Source organism: Alosa sapidissima, chromosome 16 (assembly GCF_018492685.1).
Source record: "Alosa sapidissima isolate fAloSap1 chromosome 16, fAloSap1.pri, whole genome shotgun sequence".
NCBI lineage: Eukaryota > Metazoa > Chordata > Actinopteri > Clupeiformes > Clupeidae > Alosa > Alosa sapidissima.
Window position 1 is genome coordinate 2,783,425 of NC_055972.1, and position 27,085 is coordinate 2,810,509.

A 27,085-nucleotide genomic window follows, 5' to 3' on the forward strand; every position below is an offset into this window, starting at 1 on the left:
CAAACTGTTATGCTAATGCTGGGAACAGGAAGATTGCATATTTATAGTTGGCCATATGATGTGACAGACTTAGGTTAATATTTCACCAGGTCCGAAAGCTTAAGGGGTGTGTTAGCATTAGACCTACTATGTCCTAAATTGGAGAACCAATGTAAGTTCTGGATGTAAAGAAAATTAAGCTAACTCCATTAAAGCATACATGATTTTCAGTTTCACATCCACTCTTGGCTGCCCACATTTTATTTCAGAAAAAAATATGATAGACAGGGTTGGAATTTCAAGACGGCCATGGCCGTCATTGCGCCTTGCAATGTCCGTGATGCCTCTTTGAAAATCGGAGGTTCACAGGTCAATGTGGCCTTGGTGCCCCCTTCTTTCAATATTCTGCTTTGCATCCGACTAATAGCATATTTTATTGGGCCTATGGCCTGTCAAAATAATCTTAGCATTCACAGTGCAAAATAATTGTCTTTTACGCAATGGAGAAAGTGACAGCGCACGGCAAGAAAGAAAGTGCGTCCAAATTCACTAAATTGTTCTAGTGAATTGTGCTAAATTGTTCAATACATGATTTCATGACAGGCCAAATAGAAAATAAATGTTAAATATAGCCTAGATATCTGTAAATATTAAAATCAGATGATTCTGATCATATTCTATGTAATATGTCATGTTTCATGTTTTTGTCATGTTTCATAGTGATGCAGGTCTACTGCTGTGAATAGGCTAAATACAACTTTTGTAATTTTTATAGCCTACTACTGTATAGTTAACTTTGGCCTTGGTGCCCTGACATGTGGCCTTTGTGCCCCACACCAAATATGCCCAACTGAAGGCCAAGTGGCCTTGCCCCTAAAATTATGAAATTCCAAGCTTGCACATTGCAGTATTAGAATCATTTCCCCACACTACACATATGTCAGTTGTATCATGCAGATTTTATGAGTGGCAAGCAAAATAAACAAGAGTTCTTCAGATTGCAGTTCTTCAGATTCTGAAGAGTTTCTTCAGATTGCAGTGCAGGCAGAAACCCCATGAAGTTATCCTACAACTGATTTTGATACTGTACTGTATGGATGGCAGCATAAAATTTAACAATACAGTTTTAGGGAGAAATCAAATGGCCAAAGACTTGAGACTTGACTTGGACTCGTGACAAAAGACTTGAGACTCGACTTGGACTTCCAAAAAAATGACTTGTGAACATCTCTGGTTAGACCACAGTGAATTTGAAGTGAGTGGTGTGTGAATATTCCTCTTCAGGCCTCAACAGGGCATCAGGAAACCGTGGCTGCAGAGAGACAGTTACACACACACACACACACACACACACACACACACACACACACACACACACACACACACACACACACACACACACACAGTTGCACACTGTTAAAGAAACACACACACACAGTTACACATCATTAAAGAAACACAGTTGAACATCAAAGAAACACCCCCACACACACTTGCACATCGTTATAGAAACACACACACACACACACACATACAACGGCACACCGTTAAAGAAACACACACACACAGTTGCACACCATTGAAGAAGGAATCCATGGTAGCGGTCACACCACACACAACACAATAAGTTCCAGCAACATGTTAGAGTGCACAACCTCACACAATCATGGGGCTCTGCAATATTACCCATAATACCTCACTGTGGAAGCACAGACAGTAAAAGAAATGGACCCATAGGATTTCAATAGAGAAGCCAAGTTGTGGAGCCAATTTTAAGCCCTATTGTACGGCGCATCCTCAGTGTCAGTTGCGTGAGAACGCGTGCATGGCCACTGGCACAGGCCTGAACACGGTAAGCCGCCTGGTAACTGCGCTAAGACAACCTTCATTAAACTCTCCATGTCTTCATTAACCTCTCCTGCTCTCCGTGACTTGTAGTCATAGACAGTAAAGAAATGGACACAGCCACACATAGAGACAAGTGAAGCCAATTTAAACCCGTTTCCTGTTGGTGAACTGATGTAGTGCGCATTCTCGTGTCAGTTGAGTGATAAATATGTGACGTTAAGCAACGGACTAAACACAGTAAGTCGTCTGATAGCAGTGCAAAGACAACTGATAAGTTAGAGTGATCCGAGTTTGATAACGTGTAGAGTGATCCGAGTTTGATAACGTGTAGAGTGATCCGAGTTTGATAACGTGTAGAGTGATTCAAGTGCAGCTTTTGTTGGTGATTTGTTCCGATAAAGTGCCCACTCAACAAAACATCACTTCATTGTTTTTTCCCTCAATGCTTTCCTAAATATCTTACCAGTGGTCTTCCCCTTAGACTGCCTTCCAGTTTCTTATTTAGAGAATACGGTCATTTCGCTCATGCGCATGCTCAAGACATCAATTTAGCAACGATTTTCCAAAAAAAGTTTACAACAGAGCCGTAAAGTGAGATATGAGGTTATGACGCTAGTCACACAATAATTTTTTCTCTCGAAACAGAAATGGTTCATATAAAGGCTTAAAAATGCGTCAGAGGTAAAGTTATTCGCTGTTAAAGTGACGCCAAAATGAATGGGGGTCAATGGAATGCTAACTCCAGGTGAAGCTTATTAGCTTCAGGGCCTCGCATAGGGGGTACGCTTTCCAAACGTTCGCTTACCTTCTTATATGGAAGTAGCGTTGAGTTTATCTGATTCCATAATTCTTTTAAAGACTTCTGAATGGTGGTAGACATATGAAATCATGACAATGGTGGTTTATGAGATGTTTGATTGACAGGTCACCTGGTTGACTGCGTCAGGCCAGTTCTGGGTCTCCAGGCAGAAGGCGCTGTGTTTGGGGTAGCAGGCTCCACCTTTACCTCGCAGGGTTCCATCCAGAAAGTTGGAGGTGTAGAACTGGACTCCTGGTTGGGTGGTGCTCACCTCCAGAACCCGCCCACTCTCAGGGTGCACCACCCTGCCAAAGGGGACAGACTATAACTCCAGAAGTCCGGTCTGTGTGTATCACAGTGTATCTGTGAGTGAAGGTGTGTATCTACCTGGCACAGGGACGCTCCTCGCATGGTTGTGTGTGTGTGTGTGTGTGTGTGTGTGTATCTACCTGGCGCAGGGATGCTCCTTGCATGGTTGTGTGTGTGTGTGTGTGTGTGTCTCTACCTGGCGCAGGGATGCTCCTCGCATGGTTGTGTGTGTGTGTGCGTATCTACCTGGCGCAGGGATGCTCCTTGCATGGTTGTGTGTGTGTGTGTGTGTGTGTGTGTGTCTCTACCTGGCGCATGGTTGCGCTGGCTCCCACAGACAGAAGTTGTGGTCAAATCCAGGACCAGGAAGTTCCTTCAATCGGGAGCCAATCAGAACGGGTGCTCTGAGGTCAAAGGGCGTGTTTTCCACCGACTTCACCTCTCCTGCATGAGAGGAAACAGAAAAACTGCTGTAGAAACACTCACAAGGAAGAGGTGTGTGTGAGTGTGTGTGTGTGTGTGTGTGTGTGTGTGAACAAAAGAACTCGTAACCTTCACTGAACATGCAACTCAAATACAACTCTTGCTCAACTTCAACTTGTACAACTTCAGTCCTAATGAATGTCAACATAATGGTCCAGAACCCAAAAAGTTCTTCTGACAGCTTCAGTTCTTCCACCATCAACTTTTCTCTGAGCTGAGGGTCCCACCAGTCTATTCTCAGCATTACCACTAGAGGGAGATGTTGAGTCTTTGTTCTGGGCTTAGTGGGGAAGTCCCTCAGCCCTTGGACCTGTTGGCTCAGCAGTATCAGATGGCTAAAGTCATTAGCTAGCGCAAGGTGTCGACAACACTAACATCATGGGTTCATTTGGGAACACACGTGGCCACTGATGAAATTGTGACCTATATCTGGACTGCAAGTGGGTATGAATAGAGTGTCTGATCTGCTGAATGGAGAAATGCCAATGCCTCGAGTCTCCTAGATATGAGAGGGAATCTCTCATGCCTCGAGTCTCCTAGATATGAGAGGGAATCTCTAATGCCAATGCCTCGAGTCTCCTAGATATGAGAGGGAATCTCTCATGCCAATGCCTCAAGTCTCCTAGATATGAGAGGGAATCTCTCATGCCTCGAGTCTCCTAGATATGAGAGGGAATCTCGAATGCCAATGCCTCGAGTCTCCTAGATATGAGAGGGAATCTCTAATGCCAATGCCTCAAGTCTCCTAGATATGAGAGGGAATCTCTCATGCCTCAAGTCTCCTACTGTAGATATGAGAGGGAATCTCTCATGCCAATGCCTCAAGTCTCCTAGATATGAGAGGGAATCTCTCATGCCTCGAGTCTCCTAGATATGAGAGGGAATCTCTAATGCCAATGCCTCAAGTCTCCTAGATATGAGAGGGAATCTCTCATGCCAATGCCTCAAGTCTCCTAGATATGAGAGGGAATCTCTCATGCCAATGCCTCAAGTCTCCTAGATATGAGAGGGAATTTCTCATGCCAATGCATCAAGTCTCCTAGATATGAGAGGGAATTTCTCATGCCTGAAGGAATGCGACACAGTGGAGGCGGATAGATGCCGTACGTACCTGTTGGGATCATTGTGTCATCAACGGGCAGGTAAGCCTGGGCTGACATAGTTACCTCATGGTCATAAATATCAACTTTGCCCTGCACAGAGATAACGGACATCATAATGCGTGTGTGTGTGTGTGTGTGTGTGTGTGTGATTGTGTATGCAGAAGTGTTTATAAGCTTATTTAATTGAATTGTATCACACCCAGGTACATGTAGATATTTATGCTTGTGTATGCATATACTGTATATTTTAGTATGCTTGTTGCTGAGTGACTTATGGATTTAAGTGCAACAGTGTTCTGCTTTGATGTGTTATGCTAACTGACCAGGGGTGCGTTTCCCAAAACCAGAGTTGCTAACCTGTTGGTTGGCAATGGGAAATTGCATTGCAATCAACAAAGTTGCTAACTTAGTTAGCGCCCCAGAGTGGTTGGTGAGGTTGACAGGTGTCGTTTTGTGCGTGTGGGCAATAGTCATACCTGTCCTCCCAGGTTAAAGTAAGAGTGGTTGGTGAGGTTGACAGGTGTTGTTTTGTCTGTGTGGGCGCTGTAATGGACGCTTAGAGTGTGTTTGTCCAAGGAATAGGTGACAGACACACGCAGGTTTCCAGGGTAACCTTCGTCTCCATCAGGGCTGCAGTGGCTGAATTTGACTCCGTTCTTCACGATTTCGCTCGTCCACAATGCCTACAACACACACACCAACAGACACACACACACACACACACACACACACACACACACCAACAGACACACGCACACACAGACACACAGACACACAGACACACACACAGACACACAGACACACAGACACACACACTCTCACACACACACACACACACACACACACACAGACACACACACACACACACACACACACACACACACACACACACACTCTCACACAGACACACACACACACACACACACTCTCACACACACTCACACACACACACACACACACACACACACACACACACTTCTTCAGAGTGTAATTTCACTCTCCCTTTATCTGTGTATGTTCTTGTATGTGTGAGTACCTTGTTAAATCCCCATCCTATAAGGTGTGTGTGTGTGTGAGAGAGAGAGAACCTTGTTAAATCCCCATCCTATAAGGTGTGTGTGTGTGTGTGTGTGTGTGTGTGTGTGTGTGTGTGTGTGTGTGTGTGTGTGTGAGAGTGTGTGTGAGAGAGAGAGTACCTTGTTAAATCCCCATCCTATAAGGTGTGTGTGTGTGTGTGTGTGTGTGTGTGTGTGAGAGTGTGTGTGAGAGAGAGAGTACCTTGTTAAATCCCCATCCTATAAGGTGTGTGTGTGTGTGTGTGTGTGTGTGTGTGTGTGTGTGTGTGAGAGTGTGTGTGAGAGAGAGAGTACCTTGTTAAATCCCCATCCTATAAGGTGTGTGTGTGTGTGTGTGTGTGTGTGTGTGTGTGTGTGTGTGTGTGTGTGTGTGTGTGTGTGTGTGTGTGTGTGTGAGAGAGAGAGAACCTTGTTAAATCCCCAGGGCCAGGTTTCCCGAAAGCAGCCTAAGAGCATCGTAAAGTCCCTCTTACGAACTTCTTAAGATTTGCAGCCTGTCGTAAAGTCCCTCTTACGAACTTCTTAAGATTTGCCGACTGTTTCCCGAAACCATCGTAGCTTAAGAGTGTCGTGAAAACACTCGTAGATCTACGAGTGATCCAGAGTTCTCGATACTGGCTAAGAGAGTCATAACAGGTAGGCCTACTTCTCACTGAGGTCACCAGCAGGACAGAGGCCTACAGGGGAATTACAACTAAGAATATAATTATCCAACTTACGTTCCCATTATTTATTGTATTTACTTGTGATGAATCAGATTTTAGCGTGCAAAATAGCATACATTTAATGGCCATAATAATGTGATTAAAACCGAACAAAAATGAAATTAAGTTATGAAACAAGATGTTGCCAGAATAGTTTGCCATTATCTTTGTCTGTAGGATACCTTCTATTAGGCCTATGAGTAGGCTACCTTCTATTAGGCCTATGAGTAGGCTACCTTCTATTAGGCTATCTTCTATTAGGCCTATGAGGTAAAAGCAGAGAAAAGAATATGTGGTCTGTGCTGCATCAAAATCTAAGCCTATGTTATTTAAGCCTATGTTATTTAAAGGTTGTATCAGCGATTGCAGGCCCAAAAAAGGCCCAAACATAAATGATCACTTTCATCTAATCTGTCCTAACAATCCGCTAGCTGCCCCCCCATAAGCAGGCCGTCAAAAAAAATGCGTCGCTGTAGGCAGCCTAGGCTCTGAGATCTGCGCACAAAAACAATTGCTAACAACAAGTGTTGCCAACCACTCAAAGGCAAAATAAAGTGTTCCAACCAATAACCGACGAGATGCAGCCGTGGCCTACTGGTTAGCGCCTCGGACTTGTAACCGGAGGGTTGCCGGTTCGAACCCCGACCAGTAGGAACTTGAACTAACCCCTCACTGCTCCCCGAGCGCCGCTGTAGCAAGCAGCTCACTGCGCCGGGATTAGTGTGTACTTCACCTCACTGTGTGTTCACTGTGTGCTGAGTGTGTTTCCCTAATTCACGGATTGGGATAAATGCAGAGACCAAATTTCCCTCACGGGATCAAAAGAGTATAAAAAAGAGATGCGTGTTCAAGAGAGGTTCAATTGCACGGGAGGGAGGGGAAGGGAGTAGCGAGCTAGCTCTTTGTTTTGTTTGAACATCAATAGAAGTGACGTACCCCGCCATCGCTGATACAACCTTTAAGCCTACACATTTCCTCACTTCCTTACTCGACCTCTTCCTTATCTTCAGATGTCTTCTTAAGTGACACCCGAAACATTATTGCACAGACAGCACACACAGTAGGCCTAGGACTCTCACAAGTAGCAAAGAACTGGCATGACCGAAGTAAACTATAGCCTAAGCCTAATGTTGCCTGTTATGCCTATACGGTGTGTGTGTGTGTGTGTGTGTGTGTGTGTGTGTGTGTGTGAGTGAGTGAGTGATTGAGTGATTGAGTGAGTACCTTGTTAAATTCTCATGCCTATAAGGTGTGTGTGTGTGTGTGTGTGAGTACCTTGTTAAATCCCTGTAGGCCCCCATGGAGAGCGTTAGGCCCATTGTTCACAGCGAGTTTGTATTGCTGTCCGTCTATGGAGAAGCGGCCTTTGGCAATCCGGTTTGCAACCCGGCCCACCACTGCACCAAAATAGCGTGGGTTTGACACGTAACCTGTACATTACACACATCAGAGCTCATAAACATCACACACACACATACATGACAAAAACCCACTTCTTGATACAGATATGGATTAAAATAGTAAAGTAAATTGTATAATTAGGGCTCCTGGTGCATTACTGAAGACTGGAGAGACACAAAAGACCTAAGAGACAACAGATCAGCTTATCACACTGTCTAGGTAACCAGTGTCTTCCTGTCACGGGTGTGTAGAACAAGGGGCGAGCTAAATGGTTAAGAAAAGAACCTTCCTGGTTGTGCAGAAGAAATCGTCTTGTTGCATTCGTTGTCAAACAACATAATAACAACAGCCAAAGAATGACCACAAACAAGAAAAAGCTATATCAGTGCTGCAGAGACAGTCAACCATACTCACTTTCTAAATCATCAAAACCAAGCACAACATCCTCGAAGTGGCCCTGCCGATCGGGGGTCTTTATTGCCGTTACGATACAACCCAGAGAGATGACCTCCACACAGAGACTGTCTGTGCTCAAAGTCCACTTTTCTACGGAACCTAGTTCGGGGACGGCTCCGAACACCTCTTTCTTTACCTCTGTCATGATCACACGCGCAGCTTTTCTCACCGCTGAATGAGCTAGATAAAACCAACCATCTGCTCCAACCTATAATGAACACTGACTATAGATCTGACTGTGTCACTACTTTAACTGGACTAATTTAATTGTCATATGACTACAGCTACATCTGCACCGCCTGCACAGAGTGCATGACTGCGCGTGATGTCGACATCATCAGTATGCGACAAAATGTGTTGTAGTTTTTCGATAGCGTTGATTGTAGCCAAGGCCTGCAGTTTTTCCTCATTTGTTTTACTCACTTTTGATATATTAATAACTGTTTTTTTAGATAGTGTGCAGATTATACTACTAATTATTGTATTGTACCCTAAAATAGTTAAATAATGGGCCTATTGATAGATAAGCGTCAGCATGGTACACTTGACCTGGTGGAAATAGGTGTGTGTGGATAGGTGTGTGTGGATGGGTGTGAGTGTGGGTGTGTAAAGCCTATGAATGTGCGAGACTATAAATAGTACAGCTCCAGATTAGCGAATCCTCTGAGGGTCCTTCCGCTGGCTGCCACCTTATTATTTTTAGTAACTGGGTTTCCTCTCTCCGCGCCTTCATCCCTGTGCTTCTGTATTCAACATCATCCAGGCCAACACTTTCTATAAAACAACACCAATAGCAGCCTGCTACAGGCTGATATCACGTTTCTAAGTTTCTTTTCCTGGGCTGCGCTGTAGCCTAAGCCTACAAGACATAGATCTGCAGGTTTTCTAATTTGTTGCAAAGATTTGTTGCTAATTTGTTGCAAAAGATCAGATATCTAATCCAAGGATGGGATCTCAGTTGATCCCCAGCCCCTAATCGCGCGCGTGTGTGCGTGCGTGTGTGCGTGTGTGTGTGTGCGTGCGTGCGTGTGTGTGTGTGTGTAATAGCCTAGCCTATAGGCCTACATTGTTAGAATCGGTGCATCTTTTCATCTCTCCCTCACAAAATTATGGGTCATAGGTCAATTATTTGAGGTCATTAAAAAATAAATATAGTCTAGATTAGGTTATGAAAATAGAATGATGATCATTACTATTATATAGTAAGTAATATAGAGAATATTGAGTATAATAGTCATGATTTCCGAATGAATATTCTAGATTAATCTATGTAAAATATTTCCTGACCCCAGTTCTCACTATAAATAGGTAGATATATCTGCAGTGCAGTGTAGGCCTAAACTAATTTCTGGTGTTAAATTATGTCAGTTAAAATTACATGTGAAGATGTGTACGGCAGCTGAACTGATAACTAAGTGTTATTCTGGCCATCTTTGAGCTCTGCAGTGTCCAGTTCGGCAGCTGCCAGACACGGGTTGCGTTGCACATTGATCAAACAGCTGTGAACAGACGCGCGCTCTTTCTCAACAGGCGCCTAACTGAGTTTGTATAAAACATAGACCCTTTTATACAGCTGAAAAATACAACTTGGATCATTATTTATCTGAGGGATGTTTTAACTAAGGCCGACGTCGTTCCAGATCAGGTTTGAGTTGCTTTAGGACCTCGCGGAAACGCCGACAGTAGGCGCTCTGAAACTTTATAAAAAAAAAAAAAACAGTGGTGAGAAGAAATCGGTCGGCGCGCAACGTCACGCTGGAGAGTTTAAACTGGACAAGATGGCGGAAGACAGCGGGCTGAGGAATCGGAGTCGCTCGTCGAAGAAGAGCCGTAAAAGTCGACAATCGGTAGAAGGTAAAGTTTGTTTTTTTAACGACCGGATGTATTGTGTAGCTCAATGGAGTAATATGGTAGTACATGCCGTCGCAAAACTTACTGTCATAAATTAATAGTTGTTGATAACTGTGGTCGTGTGGTGACCTGGTGAAAGTTACAGCTGGTACTTAACCTCTCCTGGCAGACAGCTTTCACGCTCACCTGGCGATATATGTTAATGAACGTGACCCGTTGTTTCGGCCATCAGGCGAACCGTTGCGTCCTTTCTCCTCCTCGGACTATGGAGACAGAAACGGGTCTAACGTTGTTGTGCGGCAGCTTGCCACGAGTTTGGTTCAGTCTTCTAAGTTAACGGTTCGTTTCGGGCTTTTGTGTACACAAATCGTCTTGCTCTGCATGTCTGTCCATAGTGTGCGCGACTGGCCTGACACGGGTATTTATAAGTAGCTATTATTAGCTAGCTAGTTTACTTTCCAGTCACATTACCTTTAGTATGGTCGGCGTTTCGTCTGTTTTATTTTCGGTGGTGTATAACTGCGATCTTTACACAACTGAATGTAGTTTTAGACACGGTGTGATGGTTTTATGTCACTTTCGTCGGGTTTTCCTGTGGTGATAGGCCAACTGTACAGTGACGTGGGAATAAAGCCATGGAAATCTCTTTCTGTGTCTATTAGGCTATGGTCAACTAGCTAAACTCGCTGTTTTCAGTTTTGCCTTCGATAACTAGTTTCACATGAACTCAGAAGTCACACGGACTTCTCTTCCTTCTCCAGTTCCAATAGGGATCGTATCATTTCATGGGTTAATTTTGTTGTTTGCTGGCCGCGGGGCACTGCATGTGGATGCAGCCGAGACCACGGCACAAGCGTGCTTGATGTTGACGAATTCCAGACCTGTGCCATTTGCACAACATAACTCATAACTTTTTGGGCATATTTCTATTAGTCTACTAACTCAGAGAATGTGACTACTAGTGGATTTAATGATCTATTTAATTTTGTTAATACATACATAATAATGTAATTAACAATAGATGGTGTATCAAAGCCAAGACTTGGAAATAGCCTACTTGAATTGACATTATTCTACGCTGCCAAGAATGCAGAATGTGAGCCCTTTCTTTTGCGCGTGTCAATCTCAAGAGGGAGCTAATGTCTTTGATAATGAAGGTATATTTGTTGTTTAAATCAGATCAGCATAATTAATGTTTTGACGTTGACCGCTTTTTTGTGGAACATTTCTCCCTGGCTTGTTTGTCCTTGCCGCTTTGCTGGTTTGCACTAGTTTTGACTGTTTGACAGGCGGCCAGCTTGAGGTCAGTTGGCTGTCCGCCTGAGTCGCGCTTCACAGTGGACTTCAGATTGTTTTGTTTTTTTCTACGTAGGGACCAAAATTTGCCATATTTAGACTCGCGACTTAACGGATCCAGGCTTATCGCGGCTCGCGGATAAAGTGCAAGGGTTAGCAGAGACTCGTGCCGGGAATAGAACATGACTCGTGAGCCTGGTGAGTTGCAAAGACAAAACGGCGATTTGTTCAGTCCAACAGCGTCAGAAAAATGCCGCAATGGAATGGTGTTTCGGGCATTTCCGGACATGGAGAGATTCTGTATTCAACATCAGATAATCATATTAGTTGAAATCAGTCAATTACGTAGCCACACATAAAGCATTCAACTCTTGGTTTATGTACAACTCGGATTGACACTACCAATGTCACAGCCCAATTAGTGGGAGACCAGCACGACCAGCAACTTTTGCTCGTGCATGCATGTCTTTTTTGTCTTCTGCGTAACGTTCATACAAAACTTTTTTGGACAGTTATGACTGGTGTTGAGGATGTTCCTATGCTGATACCACCACCCCAAGTGCCCAAGGGGGTGAACATGAGGACCTGCCAGGTGGTTGAAGCCCCGTTAGCCGAAGTGGAGGGCTTCATAGATGATGACGACGAGCCTATTCTGTTAGAGAAGTGTTCTGCCCCTCTGGAGGTGGAGGCAGAACCGGAAGAGAAGCCAGAACCGGAGCCAGAGAAGGCTGGACCGGAGCCAGAGAAGGCTGGACCGGTGCAGGTAGTGGTGGCGCATGAGGATGACCACGGCTTTGAGCTGGATGCGGCGGCTTTGGAGAGCATCCTGATGCAGGAGCACGTGCGGGACCTCAACGTGGTGGTGCTGTCCGTGGCCGGAGCTTTTCGGAAAGGCAAGTCCTTCCTGCTGGACTTCATGCTGCGCTACATGTATAGTCAGGTAAGACACACACACTGTTCACTGTTTGCTTGCTTCACATAAACAACTGAAAGCCAAATGGGTTTACACCCCCCCCCCTTCTCTCCATCTCTTGCTACTTTCCTCTTCCAGTCCACTAGCTCATGGATGGGGGGGAATGACGACCCTCTAACTGGCTTCACCTGGAGGGGGGGCTGTGAGCGAGAGACCACAGGTATCCAGGTGTGGAGTGACGTGTTTGTGGTGGACAAACCAGATGGCAGTAAGGTAGGTGTGTGTGTGTGTGTTGTGTGTGTGTGTAAATTGCCAATTTACAAGTACCAACTGGTTCTGAATGCAGCCCCAGTATTCTGAAGTGTTTATTTCAAGATATGTTAAATGTTCGGATGATGTAGTCCACCAGATTATTGATTCAAAGCATGTGTTCGCTGCATTCATTTTGTAGTGATTTGTGTGTGTGTGTGTGCGAGAGAAAGAGATTATGTGTGTTGACTGTGTTTGGTTAATGAGATTTCTAGCTCATATTTTTTAACCGTATCGGCATTTGCCAAAATTTGCTTTGCTCTGTCTTCGTGTATTTGAATAGCCAAATGTGTGTGTGTGTGTGTGTGTGTGTGTGTGTGTGTGTGTGTGTGTGTCCTATCAGGTGGCTGTTCTCCTAGTGGATACGCAGGGAGCCTTTGACAGCCAGTCCACCATCAAAGACTGTGCCACGGTGTTTGCTCTCAGCACAATGACCAGCTCTGTACAGGTGTGTGTGTGTGTGTGTGTGTGTGTGTGTGTCTCTGCTTGACTGAGTGGAAGGGAGGAGGGAGGGTGAAACCTCCCGTGAGGTAAGTAGGGATGAGATTAACCATTTTGTTTATAAGCCTTCAGTCATAACAGAGGCACATACAAGTCTTCACAAAACATTTTAATTAGCCCCAGTAATCAAGGAGACAGTAGCAGGGTTCCCACGGGTCATGGAATTTCTGGAATATCATGGAATTTTGGAAAGTCTATTCCAGACATGGAAAGTCAGGGAATTTTATCATTTTGGGGACAGTCATGGAATATCAGGGAATTTTGAATTCAGAATTGGTGTATATCTTGTTATTAGCTTTACTGCTTGCTTGAGTACTGTAGTTGTGGTTAGCAACTTTGTTCATTCAATACCCATTTATTCATCTCTCGCTCTAAAAAAAGTAAAACATTTTTGAACGCTACCCAACTGTTCTGAAATCTTGTACCCTTCATTATAAAGTAGGTCATGGAAATTTAGTTTTTTTGTCTGGGAAAGTCATGGAATTTTACATTTCACTTAGAGTGGGAACCCTGTAGTAGTCTGGAACACCACCATAATTCACTAACATTTCCATCAGACCCCATAAAGGGCCAGCCAATCGGCGACGAGTGGGATAACGCTATAGCTTCGAAATCAAGAGGCTCTCAGAGGTTCAGTTAATTTTTATAGTTCTGGTTCAGTTTTAGTTTTTATTTTGGGAAACATGACTTATCATGGTTTTGCGTTCACTGCTGATGAGGAAGAAGTTGTTATAGCTTTAAATAATGTGTTTAGAATCTCGTGTGTGTGTGTCGTCAGCCCTCAGTGCTGTAAATGACCTGTTGAGTGGCTCTGAATGATGGCCTGATTAGTCACGGTATTGCAGCATAAGCCCATGAATCTCACAGAATCGGCGTGTTGTGACATGGGCCTGGACAAGGTGAAAGTAGAGGAGGTGTGCGTGTTGAAACCAGTTACAAGTCTGTGGGAATCGCTCTCCTCCCACGGGTGGCAGATAAGGTGACTCCTACAAGAGGCGTGTTGGTTTTGTTTAAGTGTGTGTGTGTGTGGTGGTGGTGGTGGGGCCCATGACATTTGTTAATTTAGCAATCTCCGCATGTTGCGCTTTTTCACCGAGTACTGTTGGTACGAAAAAAACAAAAAACAATGGGTTTTACCCAGCTCCAGTTGCTACAGCCAGCAGCTAATGCAGCCAGGCAGCTACAGTGCTACACTCTGGGAGCTCCCATGTTTTTAAAGGATTTCTCCTTTAATCAAATCATCGTAAAAGTAACGATTTCCCCCTTTCGTTGTAAAATTCTAAAACAAAGATGTTTTTTAATACTTCAAAATAATATTTGCTTGATAAACCTTACATTTTTCAGTAGCCATAAGTGTGTAGATTTTTAACAAAATCTGGTTTGGTTCTTAAAGGAAGCTTTTACTGCCTAAAATATCCGCTTTTGTTTAGCGTGCTTCGTAGGTTGGTGCTGGGCTGGTGGGTGCCCTATTTCCACCAACTCACTTGGCACATCACACACAGCGGTTAGACTGAGAATTCTCGTTGCGAAATCAAAATTCCACTGGAGCTCCAAGCGGTTTTGTACACGCAGCCTTACAACACTGTTTACAGCTCTTGGAGTCACTGTACAATGTCATTTTTGGTACGGAGATGATGTACATACCCTTAAGGGTAAAAATAGGGCACGGGCGGAAATGGGTAACTTTCCGATAAAAGTCTAACTTTGGTTTGATTTGAAATGAACTATTTATCAGCCATACCAGGTTAGGCAAGTACGGCCAGACAGCCAGGGGGAAAAGCTTTCTGCATTCATTCACATCTAGAGATTTCATGAGCTTTGTTTAGTTCTGCACAAGTGTTATTTTTTTCTCTTTGGACTAGCGTGTTTCACACAAACATGCTTGTTTGTAAGATCATCTGGTAGCACTGCCCTGCATGCTTCATCAGCAGAAATCCTGTGGTTGCGTCACAACAGCCTGGTCTGGGATCAGTTGTGGAGGTCCCATGGTTAGTTTTGTAAGACTCATCGTAATCTATTTCACCTACTTGAGAAGCGCATGGCTTTTGTCGCCCCACTCCTAAACCGGATGACTGAGGAAATCTGCTTTGCAATTCAAGTTTGGTGTTTTGTTTTTATTTCCATATGGGGTTATGTTAAAGCTATTTTCTATCTTTCTCCCTCTCTCTTTTCTCTTCTCTCTCTAGGTCTACAATCTTTCCCAGAATATTCAAGAGGATGACTTGCAACATCTTCAGGTAACTAAGAGCACAGACAGTCTGATGTATCTGCAGGTGTGAATGGGCTCAGACAGTAAACGGGTTGCATTCTGTCGTCTGGGAAGGAACCGAGGGGTATTTCACAAAGGCAGAATTAACAAATCCAAGATAAGTGATAAAGCGAGGCTTGACCTAGCGTTGTCTGGTCATCCTAGCTCAACACATTTCATTAACGCAAATCCAGGATGTGTAGGAGCGACTAGGACAAGCCAGGTGTAAGCAAGTCAGGATACGTGCATGTTCTTGTTTCTCCTCAAAAGGACCCACGGTTGGAATAAAAAAGATGCAGAAAATGGCGTCATTCACACAAAGTGAACGACCGCTTTTGATAAAGACTAACAAGCAATTGAAGTTTTTTTTCTTTTTTGAATGGGGAAACACTGCTGTTACTGTTACAGTAGAGTAGACCTGGTGGGCCAACTGAATGGACATTTACCTATGCACCCACATGTGACGTCATTAAGAATGGACATTTACCTATGAACCCACATGTGAGCGCTTCCTCATCTAGGCATGTGAGGCGTTAAGAAAAGCGCTTGCCACTGTAAAGATTCACATAGTATGACTATATATGACTTTATATTGTCTTCATAGCCCAATTCCTTGAATACACCTTTGAAAAATTGTCCTCCATTTCCAATCAACTACTACACCAAGCAGCAAACCCAGAGGTGGTTGTTTATTTCTGTAAGGAGTTTGTTTACTGGTTGTTTATTTATGTTTATTTATTACATTGGTAGCTGTTCACGGAGTATGGCAGACTGGCGTTGGAGGAGATCTACGAGAAGCCTTTTCAGGTACACAGCCACTTTACACATTGCACCTGTGCATATCTACGAGAAGCCTTTTCAGGTACACAGCCACTTTACACATTGCACCTGTGCATATCTACGAGAAGCCTTTTCAGGTACACAGCCACATTGCACCTGTGCATATCTATGAGAAGCCTTCTCAGGTACCACAGTGCACCTTTGCATATCTATGAGAAGCCTTCTCAGGTACACAGCGCACCTGTCGTACCGTGCTCTTTACAGCAGCCACCTGTTTGTCTAAACACAAGCAAAAGTTATTCTGGGTCAACACTAAGTTAACTTACATCTCTCTCTTTCTCTATAACATTTAGGGCCCGTCTCATTTCTCCCCTATTAAAACTTCCACTTGGTTTTGAGTGCCCTCGACAGTAAAGTCCCCTCGACGAGGGAAGTGGGGGTAAAGATCTTAGCGTAGCGAACGCGCTCACCTACGTCACATGCAGCGTCGACGTGTCTACCGGTAGTAGCCTTCTACTATTTTCATTCAGGAACATGCCGGTTCTAGCGGTCGTGCTGACTGTTGTGTGGGCTGTGTTAGTTTATCTACGTCTGGTTAATCAACAGAGATAGTCGTGTTCATCTGAACGCCGGAACACACATCCTAAATATTGACAAAACTACCCAGATCAGATACATAACGTTATTTGATGGGCAGACTCTCTCGAAGCACTCCGCAGATATCATGAACATCGTCAGATAGCTTCGTGAGATCATGGACATCGTCAGATAGCTTTGTGAGATTTTCTAACATTAGTGTTCAAATTAAGACAGTTAGGATGTGCATCAAACTAACATATTCCAACATATTTTGAAATTTTAATATGCTTATTTGCGAAAATATATGAGCAATGCAATTGTTCCTTTCCAGCGGTGTCAGCTATCTTGGTTGAAAAATGTGGCCGGCTTGCTGAGCTTGCACGGTATCCTGGGTAATTTCATCTCCCACTTCGTTTTAAGCCTGCAACAGTCCTGGCTATATTTTGAGGGTTGATTTTAAGGGGAAAATAGCACTTCCCCTTGCTCCCTAAATTAATGGGACACCCTACCCCTACACGTGCACACGCAAAAACGAGGGTTAGGGCAAAAATCTAGGGGAAGGGGAGGTATTGGGACGGGCCCTGAACCACTGTCCCTCGCCTTATGGCATTCAGTTATGTACTGTATATGGCAGCAAGACCTGCTGTCCAAGTAAGATTGACATTATATCCTGTTCTCCTAGATTTCGTAACCCTGGGATTAGGCTTGTAAGCCTGTTAAAGTATGAGTTCTGTATATTTGTGTATTTCTCACAGTGATGAAGAAAGTGCATCTCGCACTCTCACTCTGTCTAGAAACTGATGTTCTTGATCAGAGACTGGTGTTACCCACTCTCTCTCTTTCTTTCTTTCTTTCTTTCTTTCTTTCTTTCTTCTCTCTCTCTCTCTCTCTCTCTCTCTCTCTCTCTCTCTCTCTCTCTCTCTCTCTCTCTCTCTCTCTCTCTCTCTCTCTCTCTCTCTCTCTCTCTCTCTCTCTCTCTCTCTCTCTCTCTCTCTCTCTCTCTCTCTCTCTCTCTCTCTCTCTCTCTCTCTCTCTCTAGAAACTAATGTTCTTGATCAGAGACTGGTGTTACCCTTACGAGCACAGGTATGGGCTGGAAGGAGGCAATGGTTTCCTGGATCGACGGCTTCAGGTGAGGATCAGCGTGGACGCATGCTGGCTACTGGCCCCTGCTTCCTTATTCCAGCGTAAACACAGGGCCTTTAGTTAGTAGAGTTTAAACTAATATTCCAGTGTAAACACAGGGCCTTTAGTTAGTAGAGTTTAAACTAATATTCCAGCGTGAACACAGGGCCTTTAGTTAGTAGAGTTTAAACTAATATTCCAGCGTGAACACAGGGCCTTTAGTTAGTAGAGTTTAAACTAATATTCCAGTGTAAACACAGGGCCTTTAGTTAGTAGAGTTTAATCTAATATTCCAGTGTAAACACAGGGCCTTTAGTTAGTAGAGTTTAAACTAATATTCCAGCATAAACACAGGGCCTTTAGTTAGTAGAGGGAGTACTGTATACTCCACGTGGGCCTGCGCTGGCTAGCAAACATGTTTTAGTGATGGACACAGGTGTGTGTGTGTATAATTCATGTGGGCCTGCGCTTGCTAGCAAACATGTTTTAGTGTCGGACACAGATAGACTGTTGTGTCTTTTGCATGTCCATGGGCTTTGACGTATTTAAGATAGTTTGTGTGTGTTTTTATGGATGTGTGCGTGTTGTGTGTTTTTATTAATGTGTGTGTGTGTGTGTGTGTGTTTCAGGTGACGCAGAACCAGCATGAGGAGCTGCAGAACGTCCGTAAGCACATCCACGCCTGCTTCTCCTCTATCGACTGCTTCCTGCTGCCCCATCCAGGCCTCAAGGTCGCCACCAACCCCAACTTTGATGGCAGGCTGAAGGGTAAACACACACACACACACACACACACACACACACACACCTGCACGCTAATGCAACACTAACCCAGTGTTCATTCATTTATGGAGGGACACAAACATGCATGCAGACTCAAAGTCCTTCCTATACACACACACACACAAATCCATGACCACACACACACACAATCAGCTGTTTTCTTGCATCATGGCAAAGGGCCTCTGTGGGGAGGGCTATAGAAACCTCATACACACGCGCAAACACACACACATGCACACACTGTAGTTCATTTCAGAAGCCACATGACTGGGGGGGATTGGTGGGGTTGTTGTTGTTGTTGTTGTTGTTGTTGTTGTTGTTGTTGTTGTTTAGCTGCTGCTACATTCTATCTCACTGTTCTGGTGGGGTTGGGATGGAATAATTGGGGATAGATGTCATGTTAGTGGGACATTTTGCCTTAGGAATAATAACGCTAGTGGTGGTGGTTATCCTTTAATATGATTCTGGTAGTGGTGGTGGTTATCCTTTAATATGCTACCGGTAGTGGTGGTGGTTATCCTTTAAAGGTGCCATGTGTAATGTCTGCCAAAAAATCAATTCACACTCCACATTCCATAAAAGATGGGGGCAGTATACCTCCAGAAAGTGAGTTGGTTTACCCTAGAGTAACAACCGAGAAACGTGTATTGCAGTTTGGCTGGCGGTTATGTTGCCCGCATACTGCCTCCCATGGCCGAAACTGGTATTATGACACCTGTCGGGCTGTGGCTAGTGATTTAGCATGCTAATTCAGGTTGATATATCTGCAGCACTATACCTTGTCATTTTTTTAATGACATCATCGCCCTTATTTCTTCTCATTCTTTTGATGCGTGTAGCTAATTTTTTGGATATTTTTACCTCAATTCTTACACATGGCACCTTTTAATATGCTACCGGTAGTGGTGGTGGTTATCCTTTAATATGCTACCGGTAGTGGTGGTGGTTATCCTTTAATATGATAACGGTAGTGGTGGTGGTTATTCTTTCTGATTGGCCATCTAGCTCTGGACTCTTGGGTGTTGATGTTCTAGTTAGCCACTGGAATAGGTGTTGATGTTCTAGTTAACCACTGGAATAGGTGTTGATGTTCTAGTTAGCCACTGGAATATGTGTTGATGTTCTAGTTAGCCACTGGAATAGGTGTTGATGTTCTAGTTAGCCACTGGAATAGGTGTTGATGTTCTAGGTGTTGATTTTGTGCATATGCTTTTTATAGGAGAGCATGTTGGTGGGAATTTGTGCGCAGACATTGAAGACTGCATCTGTACTGTGTGTGTGTGCGCAGGCATTGAAGACTGCATCTGTACTGTGTGTGTGTGTGTGCGCAGGCATTGAAGACTGCATCTGTACTGTGTGTGTGTGTGTGTGTGTGTGCGCAGGCATTGAAGACTGCATCTGTACTCTGTGTGTGTGTGTGTGTGCGCAGGCATTGAAGACTGCATCTGTACTGTGTGTGTGTGTGTGCGCAGGCATTGAAGACTGCCTCTGTACTCTGTGTGTGTGTGTGTGTGTGTGCGCAGGCATTGAAGACTGCATCTGTACTCTGTGTGTGTGTGTGTGCGCGCAGGCATTGAAGACTGCATCTGTACTGTGTGTGTGTGTGTGTGTGTGTGTGTGTGTGTGTGTGCGCAGGCATTGAAGACTGCATCTGTACTCTGTGTGTGTGTGTGTGTGCGCAGGCATTGAAGACTGCATCTGTACTGTGTGTGTGTGTGTGTGCGCAGGCATTGAAGACTGCCTCTGTACTCTGTGTGTGTGTGTGTGTGTGTGCGCAGGCATTGAAGACTGCATCTGTACTCTGTGTGTGTGTGTGTGTGCGCGCAGGCATTGAAGACTGCATCTGTACTGTGTGTGTGTGTGTGCGCAGGCATTGAAGACTGCCTCTGTACTCTGTGTGTGTGTGCGCAGGCATTGAAGACTGCATCTGTACTGTGTGTGTGTGTGTGTGCGCGCGTGTGTGCGCGCAGGCATTGAAGACTGCCTCTGTACTCTGTGTGTGTGTGTGTGTGCGCAGGCATTGAAGACTGCATCTGTACTCTGTGTGTGTGTGTGTGCGCAGGCATTGAAGACTGCATCTGTACTCTGTGTGTGCGCAGGCATTGAAGACTGCATCTGTACTCTGTGTGTGTGTGTGTGTGTGTGTGTGCGCGCAGACATCGATGACGAGTTTAAGAGCACTCTACAGGAACTGGTGCCTCTGCTGTTGGCTCCTGAGCACCTGGTGGAGAAGGAGATCAATGGAGCCAAGGTCACCTGCAGAGACCTGCTCGAGTACTTCAAGGTACCTGCACCTCTCTATCTCTCTTACACTTACAGGATACTTTAAAGCAACACCAAAGAGTTTTTTGTACCTTAAAATAATTTTTCCAAAATCGTTTCAGTGGTTCATCAACTTGTAACAGGATGAACGGCACTTCTGCATGCGCTTCACAGCCCTCTATCGGCTATAACCGCACTATGTAAGTTTGCCAGATCGGGTAGCGGATCTGTAGTTCGATGGAATGAGACATAAGAAACTACAAATTTGACTTGCATCTGATGTCGCAATACATCGTACTTTCATAAATCATGCAACATATTCTACCTTGTCTGTGGACATTGTTATTTGCAAAGCCGTTGCTGGATAAACAAACAGCATGCGTGCGACAGAGGGAAAGTTCTTTGGTGTTGCTTTAAGGTACCTGCACCTCTTTATCTCTGGCACACAAGCAAACCTGACTAAGGAGCAAATAGAACCCTATTTTAAAGGAATCTTCAGGAGAACCTTAAGCGGTTCTGTGGCGTTGTGACAGACAGTCTTACCTGCTTGGGCAGTAAGGGGTGTGTGTATGGGCAGTAAGGGGTGTGTGTATGGGCAGTAAGGGGTGTGTGTATGGGCAGTAAGGGGTGTGTGTATGGGCAGTAAGGGGGTGTGTGTATGGGCAGTAAGGGGTGTGTGTGTATGGGCAGTAAGGGGTGTGTGTATGGGCAGTAAGGGGTGTGTGTGTGTATGGGCAGTAAGGGGGTGTGTGTGTATGGGCAGTAAGGGGTGTGTGTGTATGGGCAGTAAGGGGTGTGTGTATGGGCAGTAAGGGGTGTGTGTGTATGGGCAGTAAGGGTGGTGTGTATGGGGGGGGGGGGGGGGGGGGGCTCAGTCAATACTGCACTCTCAGCTCTCAGGCCTGTACTGCCCGCCTATAGCCAGACCCTTTATATTGTTAGGCAGTTAATGATCCTCCAGACCCTGTATATCAGATAATGATCCTCCAGACCCTGTATATCAGATAATGATCCCCTGAGCCTGTATATCAGATAATGATCCCCTGAGCCTGTATATCAGATAATGATCCTCCAGACCCTGTATATCAGATAATGATCCCCTGACCCTGTATATCAGATAATGATCCCCTGAGCCTGTATATCAGATAATGATCCCCTGAGCCTGTATATCAGATAATGATCCTCCAGACCCTGTATATCAGATAATGATCCTCCAGACCCTGTATATCAGATAATGATCCTCCAGACCCTGTATATCAGATAATGATCCCCTGAGCCTAATGAAGTGGGAGTGGGGGGTGGTGGGGCAGTTGAGCTGGGGTCAGTTCAGGGCCCGGAGGCAGGAACTGCTGCTGGGGCTAAAACAATGGCTTTTTTGGAACCGAGGCTTGCAGAACACGTGACCCTCAAAGGAACGCAGGACTGGATGGATTCCCTGAGCTACGGAATGTCCCAAGACCTTTGTCCTGCTCCTTCCTCACTCTTATTGTGAGGGGAGGAGGCTGGGTTGACCTTTGACCCTGACCCTGACTTTGACCTTTGACCTCTGACCTCCAGGCTTACATCAAGATCTACCAGGGGGAGGAGCTGCCCCACCCCAAATCTATGTTACAGGTCTGTTAAGTCAACACACACAGACACACACAGACACACACAGACACACACAGACACACACAGACACACACAGACACACACAGACACTGCACATAAATATGCACCTTCTATTTAGACCTTCACTGGCATACACACACACACACACACACACACAAACACACACACTTAGTGATTCACTCTAAACTTGTACAGAGAAGAACATGTGTGCAGACACACACACACACACACACACACTTAGTGATTCACTCTAAACTTGTACAGAGAAGAACATGTGTGCAGACAAACACACACAAACACACACACTGACGAAGTGGTGTATCTGTTTGTGTTGCCCTTCACATCCGTGTGTGTGTGTGTGTGTGTGTGTGTGTGTGTGTCTCCCCCTCAGGCGACTGCTGAGGCCAACAACCTGACTGCTGTGGCTGCTGCCAAGGACACCTACAGTAAAGGCATGGAGCAGGTGAGGGCTGCCAACACACCACATACACACAGTCATGTGTTTATATTCATGTGTTCATCAGACACCACATACGCTCAGGGGCCGTTTATACGAGGACGATTGCGAAGGAAGACGACAAAATATTTTATCATAAGTGCCTTTCGTTTCCACGGCGACCCCGCCATCGGGGCTTGAAGACGCACAAATCTGAAGACTCCTTCCAGAGTGTAGAGTTTTGAAGACGACCCGGGTTGCGTCTCCGTCTAAACGGCTAAACATCAGACACCACATACGCTTAGTCATGTGTTTATATTCATGTGTTCATCAGACAACATCGCATACGCTTAGTCATGTGTTTATATTCAAGTGTTGTGTGGTGGTGAGCAGCTTGGTTTCAGGAGTGTTGTGTGCTGGTGAGCAGCTTGGTTTCAGGAGTGTTGTGTGGTGGTGAGCAGCTTAGTTTCAGGAGTGTTGTGTGCTGGTGAGCAGCTTAGTTTCAGGAGTGTTGTGTGCTGGTGAGCAGCTTAGTTTCAGGAGTGTTGTGTGCTGGTGAGCAGCTTAGTTTCAGGAGTGATGTGTGCTGGTGAACAGCTTGGTTTCAGGAGTGTTGTGGCGATGAACAGCTTGGTTTCAGGAGTGTTGTGGCGATGAACAGCTTAGTTTCAGGAGTGTTGTGTGGTGGTGAGCAGCTTAGTTTCAGGAGTGTTGTGTGGTGGTGAGCTCCACTGGGGAGTTCAGAAATGAGTTCTCCCTCCCACGGCACACCCAGCCTGGAGCGCAGTGCAGCGCTGGAGAAAGTGTGTGTGTGTGTGTGTGTGTGTGTGGTTACGCAACACGTCCGTCCAGAGTGGCAGGACACAGATAGCCTAGATACTGAGAGTGCTGGGAGGAGAGCAGGTCCAGAATAGCAGCTTTCTCAACTGACCCACATAGGAAAAGCAGGACAACTATTTTCTGAGCGATCAGGCCAAACCAGCCCTCTGGAGAAGAGTGTGTGTGTGTGTGTGTGTGCGTGAGACCTTGCTGTTCTCGTGGGTGTGTTCCTTGGTGAACAGGGGAGTATATTTTTTTCCTGTGATTTGATTGGTCACAAATGTGCTATTCTGGTTGGCTTCAAGTCGTTTGCACAAAAGCTTCATACTGTTCCAGTCTACGCTGCTAAGACAGAGGTCACTTTCACACACACACACACACACACACTTTCACATACTTTTGTCTCTGGAAAGACTTTTGGAAAGATGCTACTTTCAAAAATTGTGTTACCTTAATTGTTTCGCACCTGACTTAAAAGACCTGCTGTCTAGTTCAGAATAGCTCCTGATGAAGTTATCAGTGGGTTGTGAGAAGCGCTGACCTCTCCCTCCGTGCGCGCACACACACACACACACACCTCTCCCTTTGCTGACCTCTCCCTCCGTACACACACACACACACACACACACACACACACACCTCCCTGTGCTGACCTCTCCCTGTGCCTCTGCTTGCATGGAGGAACGTGTCGAAAGTGGCATCTTTGGCCTTTCAGACTGTGTGTGTGTGAAATATATATTTGTGTGGCTTTATGCCTTTAGTCAAGAGAGAGAGAGAGAGAGAGAGAGAGATGACCGCAGGTCGGATTCGACCCAGAGTCCCTAGGCACTTGGACCCAAAATGTGGTACAGACGCAACAGCTACGTGTGTGTGTGTGTGTGTGTGTGCGCGTGCGTGTGCTCATGGAATTGCCTTGGTACAAAGTGTGTTATATAAATACGAGTGCCTTGCCTCATCAGATCTGCGGCGGCACCAAGCCATACATCGCGCCCTCTGACCTGCATCGCTACCACGAGCAGCTGAAGGAGACGTCCGTCCGACAGTTCCGCGCAGTCAAGAAGATGGGCGGCGCCGAGTACTGCCAGCGCTACCAGGACCAGCTGGAGACGGAGCTGGACGAGCTGTACGCCAACTTCATCAAGCACAACGACAGCAAGAACATCTTCTACGCCGCACGCACCCCCGCCACGCTCTTCGCCGTCATGTTCGTGGCCTACGTCATCTCCACGGTGACGGGCTTCATTGGCCTGTCGGCCATCGCCGCGCTGGCCAACCTGGTGATGGGCGTGTCGCTGATGTCGCTGTGCGCCTGGGCGTACGTGCGCTACTCGGGCGAGTACAGGGAGGTGGCCGAGGCCATCGACATCACAGCGGAGGCCCTGTGGGAACAGGTGAGGGGCCACTCACTCACACACGCACTCACACTCTTTTTTTTTTATTATTATTCCTTTGTTTGCTGAATTTCATCTGTCTCTCTCTCTCTCTCTCTCTCTCTCTCTCTCTCTCTCTCTCTCTCTCTCTCTCTCTCTCTCTCTCTCTCTCTCTCTCTCTCTCTCTCTCTCTCTCTCTCTCTCTCTCTCTCTCTCTCTCAGGTGCTGAAGCCTCTGACGGAGCAGTACATGGAGGATAATATCAGACAGACTGTAGTGAACTCAATAAGAGCCAGTTTAACGGAGCCCTTGGCCAATCCCGGTGCAAAGTTAAAACCCAACTGACCTCCGACCCTCGAGACACAACCTCCGCCCTCTAGCTGTGTGTGTGTGAATGGGAGAGAAGAAAACAGAATGGACTTCATCTCATAGTGGAACTAAAACCAAAGTTTACACTCAACACCTGGACCTGTCTAGTTGTCAATCCCCCCAGCCCCTCTCCAATGCTGGCAAATCAAACTGACCACACACACTCACCCACTCACACACACACTCACTCACTCATGCATACACACAGATCTACTGACTCCACTTTCACATAGATTGACTCCATCTTGTGCATAGAGACAAACTGACCTATATACGCTCGTTTGTTAGTGACGCATACTGAAACCAGAAGACCCTGTTCTGCCAAGTACGGTGTTAACGGTGCCATGACAACCATTAACCTGAGCCCTTATCTCTGAGGGCCTTGTTTATTTTCTGTTTATTTTCTATTTGTTTTGCCTTTTTCTGTTCTCACTGTCAGCCTTGTAAACAAGTATAGATAAACTCACAGACCGGCAGATGCAGAGTACAGACTTCGAGGTAGAGGCATACTGTCACGACTCGACCAGTGGTCGTTGTGTTGACGTGTATCATCAGAAGGCTCGGCACCAAAATCCATCCAAGGCTCGTTTGCGTGAAGCTCTCCATTGTACAGTTGCTAGAAAATCATGTTAATTTGTATCATAGATGACAGCGCATGTACATGAATGTATAAATCCATGATTTTTGTATCATTTTTGTAGATGACTGTAGGTGAGTGTGAAGTTTGTCTGGCGCGTTCTTTGATTCGGTGCGGTGGAGACCAGTGTTGTCTTTTGTTATCTTTTGTTCTAAGCCCCGCCCCTGACCCCACCCCTTCCACAAGCTCCAATCAGAAGCCACTTTTCTGAGGGCCGAGAGTAGCGGATTGGTGGACGCAGGGTTGGGGTTCATCTGGCCTTTTAAAAGCTGCACCCTGTAATTTATTTTTTAAAAGTTGATTAAAATACATATTTTAAATTTACCACTAATTCCTGTGTTTTCTTGTGACATTTAGCTTATATATATTGATCTATTTATATATTGTTACATATTGATTTGTGGGAGTGAAATCAAATCTGTTTAAGTTGCCCCAAACCCAAAAAGCCTCGTTCTGATGTCAAGGTTTGTCCAGCGTCCATCCTGTTTCCTAAACTGGCCTTTTCTTGCATGTGTTAATATGCTGTTTTTGTTTTGTTTTGCCTAATGTACAAAAAATCCCAAATATGATTATCTACATGCATAGAATGCAAATTTATATGAGCACTTTATTTTAATGTACTGAACATGACAATTGCTTGTGTTTTCATTGTTCTCTGAGAATGACATTGTGATGGTTGGTCTGAAGATGGAAATCTCCAATCAGTGACCTCAAACTCAATATTCTGCCTTCTAACTTCTGAGTTTATGTGTATTTTGTAACAAGCGTGTGTTTGACATATTTTGTATGTAATATATTTGTCTTCTAGCATGGGGTTTGTCAGAAAAGCTGCTGAAATGGCCCATTTACTGTCTTGAGACGGCCCAATAGAGTCTCTGGCCAAAAGGGTCCGCACCGTCACTCGTCACAAAGCCTGGACGTCCCAAAATGAATTTTCAGCCCAATGACCTGAATCTGGCTCTTCTCTGCATAGACAGTGGCCATACTGGAGAGGTTTTGGTGTGTTTGTGCAGTAAATGTTGAAACCGGACTCTTCCA

At 45.2% G+C, this 27,085-nt stretch overlaps 2 protein-coding genes and 1 long non-coding RNA gene across 5 annotated transcripts; 2 read left to right on the forward strand and 1 right to left on the reverse strand.

Annotated features, from left to right (window-relative positions):
- Window positions 1–919: 919 nt before the first annotated feature.
- On the reverse strand, window positions 920–8,485 carry galm (galactose mutarotase). 2 transcript variants are annotated; one of them, XM_042066518.1, is made up of 9 exons: window positions 8,117–8,485; window positions 7,577–7,731; window positions 4,998–5,204; window positions 4,530–4,611; window positions 3,248–3,379; window positions 3,182–3,200; window positions 2,757–2,931; window positions 1,172–1,291; window positions 920–1,139 (listed from the first exon to the last, which is right to left on the reverse strand). In XM_042066518.1, exons 1-8 carry the CDS (start codon window positions 8,301–8,303, stop codon window positions 1,214–1,216), a joined length of 1,035 nt encoding a protein of 344 aa, XP_041922452.1. In that variant the 5' UTR covers window positions 8,304–8,485; the 3' UTR covers window positions 920–1,139; window positions 1,172–1,213. The 2 variants fall into 2 exon arrangements, with proteins under 2 accessions (XP_041922452.1, XP_041922453.1); XM_042066519.1 differs by lacking the exon at window positions 3,182–3,200 and having other exon boundaries at window positions 3,244–3,379.
- On the forward strand, window positions 7,459–26,371 carry LOC121685775. The gene is made up of 2 exons (XR_006023436.1): window positions 7,459–7,493; window positions 25,422–26,371. It is a non-coding gene; the product is annotated as an uncharacterized LOC121685775 (long non-coding RNA).
- atl2 (atlastin GTPase 2) lies at window positions 9,687–26,371 on the forward strand. 2 transcript variants are annotated; one of them, XM_042066479.1, is made up of 13 exons: window positions 9,687–10,012; window positions 11,818–12,245; window positions 12,357–12,491; window positions 12,871–12,975; window positions 15,215–15,265; window positions 16,027–16,083; window positions 17,675–17,767; window positions 18,390–18,528; window positions 20,700–20,827; window positions 22,363–22,419; window positions 22,808–22,879; window positions 24,631–25,062; window positions 25,264–26,371. In XM_042066479.1, the coding sequence occupies exons 1-13, from the start codon at window positions 9,937–9,939 to the stop codon at window positions 25,384–25,386; spliced, it is 1,896 nt and encodes a 631-aa protein (XP_041922413.1). In that variant the 5' UTR covers window positions 9,687–9,936; the 3' UTR covers window positions 25,387–26,371. The 2 variants fall into 2 exon arrangements, with proteins under 2 accessions (XP_041922413.1, XP_041922414.1); XM_042066480.1 differs by lacking the exon at window positions 9,687–10,012 and adding an exon at window positions 11,019–11,503.
- Window positions 26,372–27,085: the final 714 nt, after the last annotated feature.

Bases quoted from the DNA above. Each gene is read 5' to 3' on its own strand.
- galm (XM_042066518.1), bottom strand. From the start codon at position 8,303: ATGACAGAGGTAAAGAAAGAGGTGTTCGGAGCCGTCCCCGAACTAGGT. The intron at 5,205-7,576 runs GTACTCACACAC...TGTGTGTTGTAG, and splicing joins GCCTACAGGGATTTAACAAG to GCATTGTGGACGAGCGAAAT. The intron at 3,380-4,529 runs GTACGTACGGCA...CCTCTCATGCAG, and splicing joins TGACACAATGATCCCAACAG to GAGAGGTGAAGTCGGTGGAA.
- atl2 (XM_042066479.1), top strand. From the start codon at position 9,937: ATGGCGGAAGACAGCGGGCTGAGGAATCGGAGTCGCTCGTCGAAGAAG. The intron at 16,084-17,674 runs GTACACAGCCAC...CTCTCTCTCTAG, and splicing joins TCTACGAGAAGCCTTTTCAG to AAACTAATGTTCTTGATCAG. The intron at 20,828-22,362 runs GTACCTGCACCT...TCTGACCTCCAG, and splicing joins ACCTGCTCGAGTACTTCAAG to GCTTACATCAAGATCTACCA.